Below are 21071 nucleotides of genomic sequence, written 5' to 3'. Positions count from 1 at the left end.
CTCTCCATACCTAACCATCAAAGCATAATTATAGGTTATATTAATCATTTCAAAATCATTAATAGTGATCCTTGTAAACAAAAATACCCCCCATACCCCCACACAAACGCACAAAACACCCCTAAACACACTACATTTTATTTTTATATTTTTCTACTTTTCAAGAAGTCGATTGTGACGTCATAATAAAAGTGCGTTATACTTCTTCATTTCTATAAAATATCTATGGTTACTTATTGTCTTTTTATCAATCGAGACAGAATTTTCAAGCTGTCAAGATGTGTTTCAGATATTCTCTGATAAATTTACTGATTCTCACCTTCCTTGGTGAACATATTTCATCGGATGTATGGAAACATAATTTGTAAGTATTTCTCGTCATATTACAGCTTTTAAATTTATTCTATAGCGCATATAGATCTAGCTCTAATGAAAGTTGAATTCATTCTTAGTTTTATAAGAGATGTGTCCCATTTTCATTAGATTTGAATCTGATCTGCTGTTCAACGCCCATTAACCGTAAAGTGGATAACCGAGACATTGTTAATTATCATGACAAACAATGACAATCGATTTTCTCGGCTTAGAGTGAAGCAATTTGACTGGAATTTTCAGCATATTTCCTTTACAGTATGTAGTTTTTAACTATCATAGTGAAAGCTGCCAGCTCTTTATCTAATATTACATAATATATATTTAAACAGTAAATGAGGTATTCGTTTTCTCGTCCCATCCGAACTAGACGTTGTTCCTTGTCGGCCAGTGACATTGACAGGGTGAAACCAACCGGAAAACCACGAGGAATTTTCTCGACAAATGCCGAGAGCGAACCCTGTGCCTTACCCAGTCTCTGGCTCTCAATATTTTCTACTTGTGACGTCATAATAAACTTATTCACTTCTATTATCGAGACAACAGTAGGATGTTAAACCCCCATTTCATTTCATTTATTTATCATTCGAGACATTAGACGGACTTGTCGTCTTTAAATCTCATTTATACAGCGCAACAAAATCCAGCAAATTGCCGCAAGCTTGACATAAAAATAGAGTTAAAGGAGCTAAATAGGTAACATTTGGGACCTAGAAATTGACAGAAGTGGGTCGCAACGCACATAATCCTGTAATATGAATGTATATAAACTGATTTACATTCAATGGTTTCTTCATTAGCCCAGCATAGGAGATGAACAGTATAGGACGTTAAACCCCATTTCATTTCATTTCGGGGTTACTGAATTCAATATTGGGTTCAAAAATTAATTTCCGATAAGACTGTTACACATCAAATGTGTGCAAAAACTTCAGGCATACTATAAAAAACATAAATTTTGCTTTCTAGAGTATATCCTGGTGTTATTAGCTTATGCATAATATATCTTAACGGTTCATCAAAATGACGTAAATTTATGACTACACAAGATCATTAACTAGTTTAGGGACCCCTGAGTCTACCATTCGTCTTTTTCAGCTAATCCCTGAAAAGGGAGGGGAAAGATAGGATGTTAAAACGTGTTTCAAATTTCCGCATTACTTGATTACTTTAAAGGAGATAAATCGCTAATATTTGTGACCTAGAAATTGACACAAATGGATCGCAACACATATAATAATGTAATGAATGTTCGTAAACAGTTTCCGTTTTTACTCTAATTTCAAATCAGTTATGTTCGGCGAAATACGCCAGAAGTCTCAATCGAATGGCAATCTCTAGCGCCTGGTTATACCAGTACACAGAGAGTATTTATTGCGCATGCTCTTCAGATAAGAATATGAAGTTACCGTTTGACATGACTCGTGGAATATGTCAAGCATCGTTCTTCGAGACCCTTGTTACAAATGGTGTTGGACCGCGTTATGGTACACGATTCGAGTACCAATGGTAAAATGTTTATTTTGTCTTAAAGTTAAAATTTCATATTTTCTAAGAAAGTCAAACCATAATTATTTCTATGTAATTTGCTCAATAGGTTGTCAACTCACTATTATACGATCATAGGTGTCATTCTCACGCTTAAAACTCATTTACACCGGAAATAATAACACAATTACCTCCCTTGTTTTCTATTCTCCACCATGGAGTAGGCCTAGTTATCTTCAAACGTTGGAATTTGAAGATGAAAATGATATTTTTGCCAATTTCTCAACTGGCAATAGTGAATTATAGGATTAATAGGATTATTCTTTAACAAGGTAGGACTGTTTATAGATACCATCTATTTTAAGGCTTTATTTTAATAAATTTTAAAAATATAACTTAAAAATATGAAATTGCAACTTTAAATGTTGTATATCAGAAGTCCATCTTTTCCGGGTAAGATTACAACATCAATGTTGATTTAAATTGACAAAATGATCTGTGTTTTCAGTGTCCAAGACTTTGGATGATACTGAGTTGGATACGTAGCTACTTTAATTATCAGTAAAAATACGCCTCATAGCACACTGTATGGCGTATGCACGTCTTCAGTAGCCCATTTCGAAGCAGAATAGTACGGCGTTAAACTCCATTTCATTTCAGAGAGAGAGAGAGAGAGAGAAATGTGGTTTAACGTCCACTCGACACAAACTAGGTCATTTCGGGACTAACACATGGTTTAATTTTATTTCAATAATTCGCTTGCGCGTGGGGGTCTTTAGCTGTGAGAGGAAACCGGAGGACCCGGAGAAAACCCACGAGGTTGGACAGGCGACCCTACTCCTTGTCACGTACAACCGGGGAATCGAAACCCCGCCAGTTGACTCAATATCTTGTAATCTCATTAAAATTTCAAAACAACAAACATACAAAACATTGATTCATTATTGAAAGCTACCTGTTATACTATATTTTTATAATCCATTTAGTAGAACAAACAGAAACACAAAAAAGACTAAAAGCAAAAAAAAAAAACCAAACAAAAAAACATAAACAAAACAAAACACAAAGATAGCTATAGAGGTATGAAAGGAATACTAGAGGTATGCATAATAATAATCATATTGTATAATCCCATTTATATATTAAGGTTTCGTTTAATTCATTTTCTATCTGTTGTTTACTTTTCACGTAGTTTCGATATTAATAATTGTGGGTCTAATATTTTCGATTTGTATAGGTAATATTTTGTTAAAAATATTAAATGATTTACAAATAAGAATTCACGATATGATTTAAAACCTGTTTCTTTCAAAAAACCAAAATAATTTTTTTAACATTGATTTGGTCAAATTTGTTATTTTCGGAACATTTCGTCTCTATTACCACTTTGTATTGTAAAATTTTAATAAAAATCTATTTATTGTCCCACCAATGAAACGCACTGGTTACGAGATATATATCACACCTGGAGACCGCCATAAGTCATTGAATTATGTAAATTAAGTCACTTCGCCTTCGCAGTCTTCTGCGAATTTGAGTATGATGTTGTCAGATATAAGTATATGCTTTAACCAAACTAGATTGGTTTCTTTTGCAATTTATTTGGGGTCACGTTTGAGATTAACTTGCTCCGCCCATTGTCTATTTTTAGAACTATTATAGCAAGAACGACCAGCTCTTTTCCTATATCTTACATGATTCATCTTTTAAAAAAATATGTACAGCTGTAACAATTCCAAGCTATGCGTATATTTAAAAAAAAACCCAGAACATTGTGTTTTGATGTTTTATTTATCATTTTATGCAATTTTCCCGTCTAGATAAGTATCTGAAATTTGCAAAGAAATGACATGAAATGGAGTCAGTTTAACGTCCCGCTTTTCGACTGGGATAATGAAGATGGGCTTAAGCCATGCAATCAGTGCCGGATTAAGGCTCTGCTGGCCTTAAGGCACATTTTGATAGGTGGCCTGAAAATACAGATATGTTGGGCTCTGACACTCAACATAATCACTGTTCATAATCATTAATCATAACAGAGTATTTAACACTGGAAATATTACCCACACTTCTACTGCTGACTAGAGATTTACGAACGGCTGACCAGGCTGAGGATTATCTTTTCACAGAACCGCCATCGGAATTTTCACCTTGGCTTCCCTAGTCATATCAGCTTGTTTTCGACAATGTTTCACTCGTTATGTTGGTCTATGCATGTTTATAATTAGACCTACGTGAAATAGGCTACATCTAATGTCAATTGCGAAATCAATGAAAATTTTTAAAAAATATGAAATTACTTACGGATTCCTTCCCGCACAACAAATGTAAACAAACATCACGTGTGTAAAGGGACGAAACATCATGTCAACCCTTTGCCAGAGTATGGAAAGCTTTTAAGAACAAACGCGTAGACGAAGAAGGATGCAATTTATTTACATAAAAATAAAGGCAAGCATTTTTGTCACCACCTGATAATATTATCAAAAACGTTTTACTTTATTATTTTGTGGCCTGGATTTTTGGCTGGCCCTAAGGCACGTGCCTTATTTGCCTTATGGTTAATCCAGCACTGCATGCAATGTGCTGTAATTGAAATTTGACCGGACAGCGGCGCCACGGCCTGCTCTTATTTCGAATTCCAACTATCAAGGGTTCTTTTACGTACACGCCGATGTGTACACGGGACCTTGCATTTTTGTGCCATCCGAACGACTAGACACTGTACGTCCTTGACCAAATAACCCCTAAAACATATCGAGTGTTAATGATTTCAGGATCACAAAAGTGCAGCGATCCTTGTTAACAAAAAAAAAACCCAACCCAAAACATACTCAACATTAATATTTTTCTAGGTCTACTTTGCAAGAAGTCTATAATTATAATTGTGACGTCATAATACATGTGTTCTTCACTTTATAATATTTCTACTTATATTCGAGACAGATATTAAGCTGTCAAGATGTGATTCAGACATTTTCTAATAATTTTACTGATTCTAGCCTTACATTATGGAAACACAATTTGTAAGTAGACCCTACTGTATTTCAAATTTATTGTTTTCAATTTATTCTATGCGCAATAGGCTACTAATGAACTTCGAGTTAATTCAATGAATATCGGTAGTCTACTTGTATTGGATAGAATAAAAATCAACTCACTAAATCTAAGTTTTTCAATTTTATTATACATATAAAGCATACAGATCTAGATCTTTTATATATTTAAAGAAGTGAGGATGGGATACTTAGAACAGACATAGTTCAGCTGAAATATAGCCTATTAGTAGGCCTATTACGGAAATGAAAATGTGGTTCGGAGTCCTACTGTTCTGCACGATTGCGATGATGGATCTGTGAATCTATGTTGTTTTTTGGGTTTTTTTTGTTTTGTTTTTTTTTTTTTGGGGGGGGGTAGTAATTTCTTGGAGTAGGCCTAGTCTATAGAATTCTGTAGGAAATTGCACTCGGAACCAACTCAACTATCGGTAGCGATTCTATAATACTTTTAATAATATTAATAGTCGCGAAAAAATCTACAGAATGCATTCTTTTTCCTGTATTCAATAGAATCCAACAAAATTCTATAGGAAAATAAACTTTTTCCATAGGACTTTTTCATCTGAAGGGAACTGAATGATATGACAACAGTGCAGTGGGGGGTATGATAACGCGTGTCCTTTTATCAGTCACTGATCAAGGATTCATAAACTGCGGCTGTATTTTGAAGATCACATGGCTCGTGAACGAAACGCATGCGTAGAAACCTCTTGTTATCTCGACATGAGCACCGGTGTTTGCGATAAGCTCATTAACCTAGGCGATTTAACAGTGTGCAATAGTATACCTTTAGGTAATAGTGGTTCGCAGATAAGCAGCATGGAGACTCTACCTACACAAGACCTAGTCGATGGAGACCTAAGCGAGGAGGATGTCGATAGTAACGCATGGGGGAGACTATTCCCCCTTGGTTCCAGTTTTATGACATTCGGTATGCAACTCTTTGACGAACCGAACTTGATTAATGAATTGATGTGACAGTTCGTCCGATGTATCAATGGGCCTTCGACATGTCCAGGCTTGTCCAAAACTTTAACCTACTAATTTTAATTGACATACTTATTGTCGTTGCGAAATATGTCTGTATTTGAATGAAATAGTTTCTGAAGAAAATGGCTTCCTCAGCAATGTTTTGATTGGAGGATGTCGGTTGTTTAATGGTCGGTGGGGTGGGGAGTCGTCATGACCTGATCAAGTAGGGGGAGTAATAATGATATATATTATTCGATATTGACATAAATACATCAACAAGGCCTAGCTATGTGCATGTACCAAATGACTTGTTAGTGACAGTTATGGACTTGTAAATAAACTCTTATTCCCCAACATTCAATGCAAGCACGAAGCAAAGTATATGGCTAAATTACTGAGTTGAAAGACCATAGCACCAATACTGTGTATAACTCTTGATTAATAAACATTTTGAGCCAAAAATTTTTCAAATCCACCAGTTCTTATATATAAGTTATGACCGTCTGTTGATTAATTTTAATAATATTTGGATAATTTTATATGTTTTAGTTTGGTAAAAGTAGGCTATTGGTAGGCCTACTGCAGATTGTGCATTTATAAATTCTTGACTATTATTCTGGCATGTTCAAGCTTTAAAAATTCTACATACATGCCCCTGTATATGCACTGTGCAATATTAAACTTTTACTTAGCATAAACCAAACATAGCATAATTCTTTTGTTTAAAATTATTCTGTTATTGCAGATTTAGAAAAAGATGAATATACATTTGGCAGGGGAGATAACTGTGATATTATATTTAATGGAAATGCTGCCAAGAAAAATCAATGTTTTCAAGCCTACAGTAAAGTTCATTTTAAACTAATTAGGGTAAGTTTAATTGCATAGTTAAAGATACATTATGGAAGATTTTTATAGAGAATTGACCATTCTTGCTATAACAGTGAGTTCAAAAGTAGATGATGAAAGAAGAATATATTGAAAATTTCAGTCAAATTACTTTATTCTGAACATAGTTATCATCGTTGAAATATTTGACTAGAAATGGTAGTGAAATGTGCCATCACCTTGGCCGATCGTTTGATTAACAGGCGTTAACTCCACCTACATATCTCGATTATCAAGTAAAGTTTTCAATGGCATGCGGAAACACTCTACAGCGGCCTTGCCAAGTACACTCTATCATTTTGCCTCGATCTAACTGACGTATTCTCATCAGGATGCGCCTTATTTGAATTAATTAATAAGTGAAATCCTATTTAAATCCGAGCTGTAGCCGAGCCATCCGTGGGTCTACAGAGTTGATTTTGGGCTTGTTGTTTAAATAAAGATCTAATTTATAATCTCTATAACATCTGAAGCCTAAATTAAGACTTGCAATAATCAGATTTTGCTCTTGCATAATGTATGTTTAATCACTAGATCTGGCAAGACTTTCAGTAAAACCTGTCTTAACTAAGCACAACATAACTAAAAGGATTCGGAAATCCTGAACTCACAATAATTCCCCGTGAATACAAATAGGAAATAGAAACAATTTTGCACTTGAAGTGATTTAAGCCAAGATTGCTTACTATATTACATGTATATATATATATATATTCAAATATCTAGAAGAAATGATACACTCCATTGTTATTAATTTGATTGGACTGCAAATTGTATTATGATCACTGTGTCCTATCGCTTGAAAATGGTGGGAATATAACTGCAATTCTGTTGTGATTTTACTCCCCCCCCCCTCCCCCTGGAACTTGAATACCAGTTACCAGTATATTTTTAGATATTAAAACTGTTCCTTGTTTTTGTATTTTTTACTTACCAGCAAAGAACAACATCAGGAGTTCATGTATTTATAGAAGATACCAGTAGTAATGGTACATTTGTTAATGGCGAAAAAGTTGGTATGATGTTTTCCTGTTTTGAAGATAGAAATAGAAATAAATACATGAAAATGTGCATTTGCGAAAAGAAATAGTTCTAGTTTAGATTAAGGATCATAAAATTGAGCACCCTTGAGATGAAATGAAATGGGGTTTAACGTCCTACTGTTCTGCTCCGACTGGGCTAATGAAGACAGGCATATGCCATGCAGTGTGCAATAAGGTAAATTTTGCCCAGACAGCAGCACTATGTCCCACTCTTATATTGAATTCCTACTACCATAGGTTTATTTACGTGCATACCTTTTTGTCTCGTCCAAGTAACTAGAGCACACTTGAACTTTTGAATTGTCATTTGCTTATTTTGGTGGCTAAATTGGGGGTCTCTACTTTCCATATATACCAAAATGGCTCTACTTTGTGGGAAAAACTACCTGATAAATACTTTTGTGGGAATGTATCTTTAAATATTGTGTAATCATATTTTTTTTTCTGTAGGTAAAGGTAATAAACAAGTATTGAGTAATAATGATGAAATAGCACTGGCCATGAAAAAAAATAAAGGTGTGGATTAATTTATACTGAGCGCCATGGAAAACGCATCACTTAGTTTTTCGTATAACAAAATGATCCTGTAAACATATCTTATTTATTTTGCTTCTTATTGTGAACAATATTCAAATGGGAACACATCAGTAACAACACATTTGTATACTTATGGATGTTTAATCCGTAATCAAGGGTACAAAGTCAGAGGGGTCAAAACCAAAAGTACGACACAGATGTCAGTAGCACGTGTGTCCTCCACGGGCCATCATCAAGGTAGGCTACAGCATTAACGCGACCCCTGCAAATGTGTAGGGCGGTCCGGTGATGAAATGTGAAGCCTCTCCACACCATTACACTTCCCCCACCCCATCGATTCGTTTCGAAGACGCAGCAGTCCCCAAGATGTCTCCACACACGTTGACGGCCATCAGCGTGATAAAGATTAAAGCGACTCTCATCACTGAAGAGCACACTTTGCCAGTCTACTCTTCTATATGTCTGGTGTCCTTGAGCCCATATCAAACGCCACTGACGGTGATGATCCCTGAGGATAGCTCCAACATAAGGTCTTCGTGCACAGAGTCCTACTTCTCTTAGACGACGTCTTACGGTGTTGACACTTATTGGTCCTTGTCTTCTGACGACTGCTGCACCTGTTCGAGTCGCTGGGCGGAATCTGCCACGCAGATGAGTGACCCGGATGTAGCGGTCTTGAGCCTGGGTTGTAACGCGTTGTGGACCAGGACGTTGACGGTCACGCATTGATCCAGTAACTCGAACACGTTCCACCAACCTTACAATAGTGGACTGATGACCATTGAAGTGTCTGGCAATAGCATGTGTAGACATGCCAGCCCTGGACATTCCCATGGCTTCATTCCGTTGAATTTTCAGTAAGTCTCGGGATCTCTAGCTCGATTCCTTCACACGTCCAACAACAAATTACGACAGATTGACGGTTCACAGTTCATGTACTGCACATTAAGTTGAAAACATGCTTTTAAAGGGCTCACACACAATGCTGCACGTGAATATTGGGTTTTTCACGTGCATCTCGTGCAATTTTTTTTTTGTGCACACGGGCCGATATTTTTTGCGTTTGGGAGCATTGTGTGAAACAATAGTTCATAGTATTGCATAATATTATACATACAAAACCACCTAGTAATAAAATATTTGGGGAAAAAAACTGATGCGTTTTCCATGGCGCTCAGTATATAACAATAGAGTATAGTCTCTAGGATTAACTAAATTAAGGCATTTATAGCCTACACAGGACACAATTCTATTGAATACAATGACATGTCTCGTTCAGTAATTGTATTCCATAGAACTGTCTCCTATATGTATTTCCCATTCATTTACTAAATGCCTTTGAATGCATTTAAAAAGTTTATATTGGTAATGTTAGGAAAAGCATTTTGAATGAATTAGTAACTTTCACAAGCATAGTATTTTCTTAATGCCAGGTTTCCACTCTCGTGCAATGAGTTATGATAGGATTGTCCATATTGGATCCACGATCTGCTATGTACAGATACATTCGGATATGTTTCGGTACAATCAACACGATTGATACGACTGACCTCAATATATGGTAAGACCTGATAGGATCACCACAATTAAAACCACAATTTTTATCGTAGCGCAAATCATGATGGTGAGAACCTAGCATAATGCAGTTCATTAATGCTTAAAATGTTATAGATCTAGCATAATGTGTTTTTATACGCCCACATTTTTATGTGGACGTATATTGTCGTCGCCCCTTTCCGTCCGGATGTCTGTCCGTCCACAATTGTTTGTGGACACTCTACAGGTCACAATTTTTATCCGATTTCAATGAAACTTGAAATATATGTTTATCTCCCTAAGATCTTGGTTCCTTTCGATATTGGCATGTATCGGAACTTCATGGATTATGGCCCCTGATTGTACGAAAAATCACGTTTTTAGCTTGTGGACCCCTATAGAGGTCACAATTTTTATCTGATTTTGTTGATATTTGAAATGTAAGTTTATAATCCAAAGATCTTGGTTCCTTTCGATATTGGCGCATATCGGAATGTAACTTTCTGAATTATGGCCCCTGATTGTACGAAAAATCTTGTTTTTAGCTTGTGGAACCTATAGAGGTCATAATTTTTATCCGATTTAAAAATACGCTTGAATATATCACCGTTACACCCTAAGGATGGTTGAGTTCGAATTTCGTAAAAATCGGACCAAAACTGACAGACAAAATGGCCGCCCCTTGTACTCAAACAGCGTAAAAATATGGTATATTAATGTTGTAAACCCGCTAGAGGTCACAATTTTGATCTGATTTTGATGAAACTTGAAATACATCTTAATAACCCAAAGATATTGGTTCCTTTCGATATTCGCGCATATCGGATCATAACTTCCTGAATTATGGCCCTTGATTGTACGAAAAATCACGTTTTTAGCTTGTGATCCCTCTAGTCAAGGTCACAACTATTATTCGATTTAAAAAAACATTTGAATATATCACCGTTATACCATAATTTTGATTGAGTTTGGATTTTAAAAACCGTTTAAATATATCACCATACCACCATAATGAAGGTTGGATTTAAATTTCGGGAAAATCGAAATGAAACTGCCCGAGAAAATGGCCGCTCTTTATACGAAAATTGTGTAAAAGTATGCAATACGAAGGTTGTGGACCCTCTAGAGGTCACAATTTTTATCCGATTTTGATGAAACTTAAAACATATCTTTATATCCCAAAGATCTCAGTCCCTTTTGATATTTGTGCATTTCAGACCATAACTTTCTGGATTATTGCCCCTGATTGTACAAAAAATCCTGTTTGTTTTTAGCTTGTTCTCTATCCATCTCTTGCAAAATGTGGGCGTATCCTGCCTGGCAGCCGCTGGTTCAGATAAAATTTTGAATTAATATGCAGGTTTTTAAAATTTCTCTTGCAAGCAGTCTTCTAGTTCTTTTTTCCACTCTCACAGATTTTCTAATTACAAGTAGATAATTTTAAGTTTAATTGATATTTTATATTATTATTTTTCAGCTTATGTTTTTATGGATTTAGACTGTAATGAGGATAAAGATTTACCTTCAGAGCTAACAGATAAATATACACTAACTAAAGTTTTAGGCAGGTACGAACCAACAGTTTTATAATGTAAAATCTATATATAATAGTACATGTTATAAAGGGTGCAGTACAAGACTAAATTGAACGTTGTCCCCATTTTAGTAAGGACTTGAAAAGTGTTCCTTTAGGTGTTCATTTACTTTGAATATTAAGTATGGGTTAAATACTATTTGTCCTTTATTGATAGAAATGAGTTACTTATGATTTTTATAGATACAAGATTGGAAGGATAAGGTTTTAATAGTGACTTCATGTATACGCAGAGGTGCAATCCTTGAGAAATCTATCAGATTTATATTAGCTGGTAGATAGCACTAGAAGGTTTCTGTGGCTACTCCTACTTTGATTTTATTTATAGAGGTGCTTGTGGAGAAGTCAGGTTGGCATTTACAAAAGGTTCGTGTGAAAAATATGCCTGTAAAATTATCTCGAAAAAGAAGTTTTCAGTGGGAGGAAATTCACAAATTGTAAGTAAATTAATTTTGTTATAGTAGTTAAAAAGGATTTTATTCAGAACTTTTCAGTTGTAATGTGTGGTTTAATGGGTGAGAGCAAGACATTAAGTAATATATTGAAACAACATGAGAGACATTAGTTCCAAGTGTTGTTTCAATATATTACACAATGTCTTAATCTCGAGACCATTAAACAGCTTCAAATACAGACACTCGCACATGCTTTGCAATGAAATATGTCATGCGGGTCCAAAATTTCAACTAGTATATATGATATATGCTTGGAACATTGTCTGTACCATTATTTGATATAATGATATAATGATAAGCCATCATCAATGGATGATGTCACATCTGTATTTTAATTCATATTATTAGATGAATTCCAATAGTGGAACCTGTTTTGAGAAATAGTTCCCATTAATGCTCTTCTTATTATGAACAATTATGAATGTTTTCTACAAAAGGTCTAGTACTGTAAAAGTGAACAATTTATATAGATATAAACTGTATTTTTCAGAGTTTAGCATCCCAAGTAATGACAGAAGTCAAGATTCTTAAGGCATTAAAACATGTAAGTATACTATGGGTAATCAGATTTTATTTATATGATTGAATTTTTGTTTTGCATAGATATATTTTTGGCAAAAAACAAAGATAAAAGATTAATAAGACCTCATATATTTCGATACCATGTACCCCAATCTATATGCTACACTGTACTTACGCCCAATTAACATTTTATTTTGTTCCAGCCATGTATTATACGAATAGAAGATGTTATAGATACGCCAGATGTATTGTATATAGTATTAGAGCTGTAAGTTAAATATATATCATTTATACTTCCTGTCTATGTATGGGATAGTTAGTAGCTTAAAGAACATTATCAACAACTCTTTCTGTGTCTCATACCAGAAACAGGAAGTCCTTCTTTTAAACTTTGATTGTTCCGTAATGCAATAAATGTTTAACAAGGACTCCATAATCCTGTATAATATAATATTTCATACATGAGATCCTATTTGGATTATTTTGCCAATCATTGTTTGTAATTTAAAATGTCCAATTAACAAATCTAATATTTATTTGATAGCTTAAAAATAATGTGTTTTAACAAATTTAAATGTTAGAGATCTAGGCTCTTAATTTATTAATATTTAAACTAAAATATCTTTAAGGATGCAGCCTCATCATTTCAACTAGGATTTTAACTCTTACGTCAATGAAAAAGCTGCACCCTTAAAAATATATGTTATATGTTTATGTACATAAGGCATATTCATATACAGATTTCAATGATTAGAGATGTATAATTATATTATTTTACAGTGTTGAAGGAGGTGAATTATTTGATCGTGTTGTCAGTGTTAGTCAGTTCAGTGAACCTGTAGCTAAATTATTATTTTATCAGATGGTTGTGGCTATCAAGGTAAAGCTACTCTTCTCATATACAACAATCTTGATTAAAATAAAGATCTATATTTCGTTTCATTTTTTTTATAGTTTCGATGGCCTCTACTACATAAAGATCCGACCGGTTGTAGGGGAAGGTCGCATCAGTTGTCATACAATCGACTTTTTACCTTATCACGTCAGTCATTTGATTAACCAATCAGTGTTGATGTTTCTAGTGGGTTACCCACAGTTCCGTTTTATTTGCTAATCCCTCACATCATCCAGAACGCAGGTTAAATAACAACTCTTCTAGATCCCAGTGTAGTAAAGACAAGTAAAACAAAATTTTGAATTATTAAAAATGAAACGAAATAGGATCTGTGTTTTAATCAGATTACATACACAAGCAACTACATAACTATAGTATTCTTATGATGATGGGGATAAAAGGAACTATTTAATATAATGATGATAATGATGAATGTAAATAAAAAGCAAAGACAAATATATGCATTAAAGTAAAAATCGACACAGATAGTTAATCATAAGGTGAATTATACTTTACACCATTTTCTTATTTCAGTATTTACATGATCAAGGAATCACACACAGAGACTTAAAAGTAAGATTTATATATTTTTATTATTTTTTTTTTTAAAACTACCCTTTAAACATAGAAACGTTTTGTTTTTGTCTTGTATAAATCTTATTTGAATTATGTCATTACGTTTTTGACAAATATATATTATTGCATCAACACAGAATTGATGTAAATGTCAAATTGATGACATCTAGCTTATATAAGTTTTTATTGTACTGTTTTTCCACAGCCAGAAAATATTCTTCTGAGTGGAGAAAATAACGAAACTTTAATCAAAGTAAGTGTATTATAATTTCTGGTTGAGTATCAGTAAGTTTGTGTCCATACTCAGTTCAAGGCAGTTGCTGTATTTAATTTAGTAAAGACGGTTGTTTGAAACTGTGTTTCTGTCAATATCAGAAAGTTTTGAATAGGAAATGGAATACTATTTACCTCAAATTATTGAAATAAAATTGAACGTTAAACCCAATTTCATTCATTCCAATTGAATTTTTAGGTGACAGATTTTGGTTTGTCTAAGTTTGTTGATGGTGGAACTTTAATGAAGACATTTTGTGGAACACCAACTTATTTAGCTCCAGAAATTTTGGTGACTGCTGGCAGTGGAACCTACACTAAAGCTATAGATTGCTGGAGTTTAGGTGTTATTTTATTTATCTGGTAAATACTTCATTGATAGTAGGTCAGACCTGGTTTATTAGACATAAAATTACAGTTGTCAGATTGTACTGTTGTATAACTGTCAGCAAAATAAAAACATGAGTCTAAATTAATCAGTATTATTAAAATGCTCTTGATCTAAAGACATTTCTGTATAACATGTCATCCTTACAATCAAAACCTGTGAATTGTTTTGAAAGGCTTTGTTTATCGATATATTTGACTTGCTATCTATCAAGGGCAGTTCCAGAATGTGCTTTTCCTTAACATGTCTTTAGATCTACCCTTGTCAGTGGTGCAGGGCCTAGCAAGGACAGTGTCCAGTCTTTCGGATGGGACGTAAAACCAAGGTCCTGCGTGCATGTAAAAGAACCCTTGACAGTTGAAATTCAAAATGAAAGTAGGCTGTAGTGCTGCTGAACAGACAAAAGTTCCCTCATAGCACTGACTGTATGTCGGTGCAGAAAAGTAAGATGTTAAACCCCATTTCATTTCCAGACATTTTATAAAATGATTGCTAATAAGTGCCCTCTTCTTTAATGTTTTCGTGGAGACATTCATATTTTATTGATATATATTTTATGTAATATATATTTCAGTCTCTCTGGATATCCACCATTTTCTGATGAAATAAAAGATATTGATTTACCTAAACAGATTATGGGTGGCCATTACAGTTTCCCTAAAAAATATTGGGATAATATCTCAGAACAGGGTAATGAAACTTCTCATAAGACAATTCATTTTGAGATTAATATCACAACATTTTCCATTTGGGATTTTGAGATTAATAGAATCAGAGAAAAATGTTTTATTTGTTATCAGAACATTTTCCATTTGAGTGCAAATACATTACTGGTACCTGCTTTATAGATTTATATTCTTTGTACTAGAATATAGTAGAGTATAAAAAAAAACGGACTCGATACCTTTTCCACCAAATTACTTTGAGTTACTCCTAATTGCATCAAAGTGTCAAACTGACTCTTTACCACCAAATTAATTTAATTTAACTAGGCCCATTACATAAAAGAATCATGAAATGCCTAAAATCCAACTTATTTTGTATGCTGTTCATGTACTTTATTTCAGCTATTGATTTGATAAAAAAATTGATGACAGTTGATCCTAAAAAACGTATAACTATTGGTGACGCTCTACAACATCCCTGGTTTAAGGTAATTATTAATTTGAGTATCAAAAAAAAAAAAAATTGTAAAGATGGGCACTGAAATTTATTCTTTATGGAGGCTAAAATCACTGAATTCAAGTAGAAATTCTCCGTCTTTTCCATACAGTTGTAAAGGGCAAACAGATGAGAGAGAGCACTTATCACCTGAGGGTCAAAATCTTTAGAGTTCACAATCTTGGCCAGTCAAGGCTTCCCTGCGCATCTCCTCATGGTCCAGAAAATAGGTTAGAATGGATGTCAGTTCAATTTTGGCAAGACTGTGGACCCATTCCTGTCCCTCTATCATATCAAACTTAGCCATGAATTTGGTTGTGATTTTGTGGTTGAAACACAAAGTAGAAGCTAACTTAATCCCCTATTGTAGTAGCACTAGTGTTGCTTGTCATTACAAATTGTGTAATCTATTTGAAACATTGTATATACTTATACAGAAAAGTACCCTATTAGATGTCAGTTCCTGTTTGCGCTCGTTTTATTGAGATTCTATAAGAAAACTGATCGACCTGTGATCAGGATGCTTGTAGAATTTGTTTGTACTAATTATTTATTGAAGTACTTTAATCAATTTTATATCTTCAGGATGATGAAATGAAGACCAAAGCGAATAAATTGATGTACCCACAAGCAGATGGCATGGTACCACCGAGTTTATCTCATGTAGTAAGTTGACTTTTATTGTTTCAAGAAGGTGATATATATTAACACATCCAGGCCCTGGGAATCTAAAAATAAAAATTCAAGTTTATAAATCAGTGATTTAGTGAAGTGACTGGCATGATGTCTCATTCAGAGAAGATTTTTTATACTAAACATTCTTTGTACCATACCGTGACGTTTTTGTACGGTTACTTTTATTAAAAAATAAATTTTAACAATTTTATTTCCTAGATTGGAAGTTCTCCAACGAAAAAGGTGACACGATATAGAATTAATATTTCATGAATATGTTTATTTTTCACTTTTCACAAATTCTTTTTATCCAAAAATACTTAAAGTATTGTACTTATTGTTGCATTCTTTCAGCACAGAATTGCACTTTGTTAAATTTCTAACACAAATCAGGGCGCTCACAGGTTATTAAAATAACTTAATATGGTTATTGTTGTTAGTATTGAACACTGATGAAGTCTGTTTTACCCAAGGCTTTTTAATGATCACAATGAAGTCTAAAGATTTTAAAGTTCCCAGGCAATGGAGGCCAAATCACAACTCATACATGACAAGGAGTAGGGTTGCCTATGTCAATCCTCGTGGGTTTTCTCCAGGTAGTCTGGTATCCTCCCACAGCTAAAGAGCCCTTCATGCAAGTGAATTATTGATATAAAAAATGGATTCAGAATTTTGGTTAAGAGAAACATTATATGTTGTTAAATACTATGACATGGTTCATGGGAGATTTATGAAGATAAAACCCACTGTTTGTTACATTTCAGTAAAATAATTTAAAGCAAGATAACATTTAATGATTTTCTAAAATATTTGTAAATCAAGACTCCCAGACCCAGGAAAGTTAAATGCCCTCATAAAAAGTTTTAGGCTGGAAACCGATTAATAAAATTCTGTCAAAAGTCCAATAATTAACACTTCACAGTTTAATGAATTTTTATCAACACATAAATTTACTATGTGAAACTGGTCTTGAACTATATAATAATTAGCTACTGTTGTATTCAAATATGGCATCCAAGGTGATAGCTTGTTCATTATCAAGTAATCGTGGGGTTTTTTTCTTTCAAAAAGTCTTTCTGTATCTTTAGATAACAATAATTACTACTTAATTTTAGGAGCTCAAATTTTCAGTTTATTATTTATAAATGCCATAAAAATTGCCTGCATTTATTGCCTTATGTTCCTTTTATGAAACAGACAAAAATTGTCCCTTATAATACAAAAATATCAAACTTTACTACTCTTGCCAGAAATATGCCCATGTTCAACAATAAGAGAAACAATTCTTGATATTATTTTAATATATTTTCAGCCTGGTAAGAAGAGAGCATTAGACATAAATGAAGAATCTCCAAGTAAAATGCGCCGTGAATCCGACGAAACAGTTTCACCACCAGACACGCCTACTTTATAAATATTTAATGCAATATTCACGGTTATGTTGGATAAATGTGTAGATTGGCATTTCGATACAGTTTCAAAGTCGTATCAATGTTTATTTTGGATATTTTAACAACAATGATGTGCATAAAAGTTTCCTGTTACGAAATGGTTGAAAATAAGTACCTCGGCACTCAAACTGTAAATAACAGGGTTTAACACATATAGGAGTATGAACAGTAGAACTTGATTAGTATATAGTGGTCTGAACAAAATGATGTAACTTAACTTTCCACTATACCAGTCCAGCAGAACATCAATGGCCTCATTGTGAATGGAGCTTGTCTCATTTTTAATCGTAATTAATTCCAGAATAGCAGAATTTAAAAACTTAATTGGTATAGTTTTATTGATTTTGAACAAAAATGCAAAAAAGCTCAATTTACCTCTGTGATCCCTTGGTGCATGGACACAACTAAGAATAAGATGTTAAGAAGAGTAATACAGAGTGATAAAAGTAGCTGACCATCAATTCATTATATTATAATGACCATAAATTTATTATTATATTATGTTCAATTTGATAAATGAATACATTGAATTTTATATGTAGACTTAGAGCATGGGTGAGGATAATTAAAAGTCTTGTCATAATGTACCAAAAATACAATTGTATATATGAAGTAATATCATTCAGTATACTAAATTATAACCGGTTGTTGTGTCATTATACCATTTATACTATCTCTTGTTCATAAGGGGGGGTTGGATGGCTGAATGGTTAGCACTGCGCGCTGTGTCATAAAGTCTGTCATTGAGTCAACTGGCATTGTTTTGAATCCCCGGTTGTACGTGACAAGGAGTAGGGTCGCCTGTCCAACCTTGTGGTTTTTCTCGTCCGGTGTCCTCCCACTGCTAAAGACCCCTACGCGCATGCAAATTATGGAAATAAAATTGAACCATATGTTAGTCTCGAAATGACATAGTTTGTGTCGAGTGGACGTTAAACCCCATTTCTCTCTCTCTCTTGTTCATATGTCATTTAAAACAATTGATCATCATCTAGGATTTTGAATCCCTTGCTAGCTACAAAAGATGTATTATAAAGACATTTTGCAACAATCACCACCCTCTGCAGAAGGTATAAACAAACCAGCATCATCTAGTGTTGGGTTCAATCTTTTGATCAGCCACTTTTTAATCTGATTGTCTATCATAAATATTTTTCCTTTGTTTTGATTATTTTTTAGCGTATAATATGCCATGAAAAGATAGATCAGCTGCTTTATATATTATTTAGTATATGACAAACAAATCAAGCTTTATCATTTGCTTGATAAAGACGATTAATTCATTGTTGAAATATCACTTTAAGTAAATTCAGTAGTTATCCATAGAATTGTGTACAAGGTTAGTTCTAAGGTGTTTTTACGAGAAAAGTAATCGGTTTCGATTACCTATCTTGTTGTGTACATGTAGGTTTGGTGTTGGTATTCGAATCAGTTCTCATAAATACGATGAGTTTCCTCACACGATAGCTGAAAACTGAAGAATTGATGAAAAATCTGAAAAAAAATTTTTTTCTGTTCTTGAAGACGCCGACCAAAAATAAAAGCCAAAAGTTGTATCAGTTGACTGTTCCCACCTTATTCATATTAGGAATGTCCATAGTGTGTCTATTTTAACATGAAGTTCAAAAGAAAATGTACTAACATGGGGGACGCCATCACCGAAATCGAATCATCAATCCAGCAGGCGAGCTATTGGAAAGATTTGCATAATCGAGTTGTTAAATCGTTGTCGTAAATATGATGGTTATGTGAAACCAAATAGACTAATGTTTGCAGTGAATGGGATTTGCAAATCAATTAGCCATAATCGGTATCTTGTAAAAACACCTAAAATCTTGTTTATAACCATAATGACAATCTTCGCTAAACACTAATTAAAAGACTCCTTATCTAGAATTATGCTGTAAGTTGTGTTGATTAATCATTCCATATTTTTGTAGTTCTAACAGTTTTTAAGATTAATTTTAAACGGAACTTTATCAGTACTAGTATGGCATTAGTATGGCATTTATAATTTAGTCAACAATTTATTTGTAAATATTATGCATGTTTTATTTTGTATCACTTATATATAGAAGCCATTAGCTGATTCGTCACTTGTAAATATATTAGATATGGAATAGTCATTTATATTCTTTACTTATATAAAACAACTGAAATCTTTTTTTCAGTGGGTCAATCAATGACTGCAATTCACGGTATACTTATTTTATTATTATTTAGAAACCTTTTGGTTCTATATCTGCTAGTTAACAAGAGTTACTATACAAATTGGTTTGCACAAGGGGCTTTTATGTTGACAAAATTCGTTGGTAATTGAAAAATACTAGGGCCTGTTTCATGGAGTGTACATAAAGCTTCCATACATGTAAGTACATACATAGAATTACCGGAAGAAATCTTTTCAGGAAAGTGGGATCCCCCAGCCTCCAAAATTCTTCCCCATTCACATGTGGCTGTGATTATGTTATGCTTTTTACTGTATTATGTATGTAAAAGAAATAAAACACAAAGAGATGTAAATAGTGAAACTTATTGAAAAAATGTGTCTATTTATAATCAATTTTTATTGTTGACTGGTTTAAAATAGGATATATGATTGAAAGAGAATTGAAATAAGGTCAAATATGTCAGTCAGTTTTACTTTGTAAATAAAGCTTTATATGTAAACAGAATATTATTTTCTATATAGAAACAGTTTAAACAGAATCTAATTGATACAAAGATGGATGTATTTTTTAGCAATACAATTGTGAAATATTGTAGAGGACATAATTTCCATCTTTACTACCACATAACTACCTTTCATTACTTTACTGGATCCTGGCCCCATCCATTTTACAGTTTTGTCCTCTTATTATTTGTTATTCACAATTTATTGAAACAGGTACACAAAATAACAATTTTTTGCAACAGGTACCCAAAATAACAATTTTTTTAACGTTTTAAGGTATATGTATTTTAATATTAAGTGCAGGAGATCCGTACTACACGCAAGATAAACCCGATAAAACACACCCGTGGAAAGGACAAAACTACACATACTTTGCAAGAATTAGACAACAAATATCAATTCAAGTGAATGGATCCGGGGACCAGCCATAAATGTCCACTGCACCCTTCAATCCCGGGCCTGTATATACAGACTTCACTCAAAGATATAATGCGAATGGTCTTGATGGTGGT

The 21071-nt window shown here is 33.6% G+C and overlaps 1 protein-coding gene across 2 annotated transcripts; it reads left to right on the top strand.

Moving 5' to 3' along the window:
* The first annotated feature begins 5611 nt into the window (after nt 1–5611).
* Nucleotides 5612–20570, top strand: LOC126825193 (serine/threonine-protein kinase Chk2). Of its 2 annotated transcripts, XM_050554691.2 has the most exons (17): nt 5612–5850; nt 6637–6761; nt 7717–7795; nt 8273–8338; nt 11373–11463; nt 11818–11926; nt 12435–12488; nt 12670–12734; nt 13247–13346; nt 13896–13934; nt 14143–14190; nt 14410–14573; nt 15173–15288; nt 15666–15751; nt 16345–16425; nt 16654–16677; nt 17747–20570. In XM_050554691.2, the coding sequence occupies exons 1-17, from the start codon at nt 5643–5645 to the stop codon at nt 17846–17848; spliced, it is 1557 nt and encodes a 518-aa protein (XP_050410648.1). In that variant the 5' UTR covers nt 5612–5642; the 3' UTR covers nt 17849–20570. The 2 variants fall into 2 exon arrangements, with proteins under 2 accessions (XP_050410648.1, XP_050410649.1); XM_050554692.2 differs by lacking the exon at nt 16654–16677.
* Nucleotides 20571–21071: the final 501 nt, after the last annotated feature.

The sequence above is a fragment of the Patella vulgata genome, chromosome 6, assembly GCF_932274485.2.
Source record: "Patella vulgata chromosome 6, xgPatVulg1.2, whole genome shotgun sequence".
Lineage (NCBI taxonomy): Eukaryota > Metazoa > Mollusca > Gastropoda > Patellidae > Patella > Patella vulgata.
This window is presented reverse-complemented; position numbering and strand designations above follow the sequence as displayed.

Coding starts and splice junctions, on each gene's coding strand:
- LOC126825193 (XM_050554691.2), top strand. CDS start 5,643: ATGAGCACCGGTGTTTGCGATAAGCTCATTAACCTAGGCGATTTAACA. Junction 11,927..12,434: donor TGGGAGGAAATTCACAAATT/GTAAGTAAATTA, acceptor TGTATTTTTCAG/AGTTTAGCATCCCAAGTAAT. Junction 16,426..16,653: donor CACCGAGTTTATCTCATGTA/GTAAGTTGACTT, acceptor TTTATTTCCTAG/ATTGGAAGTTCTCCAACGAA.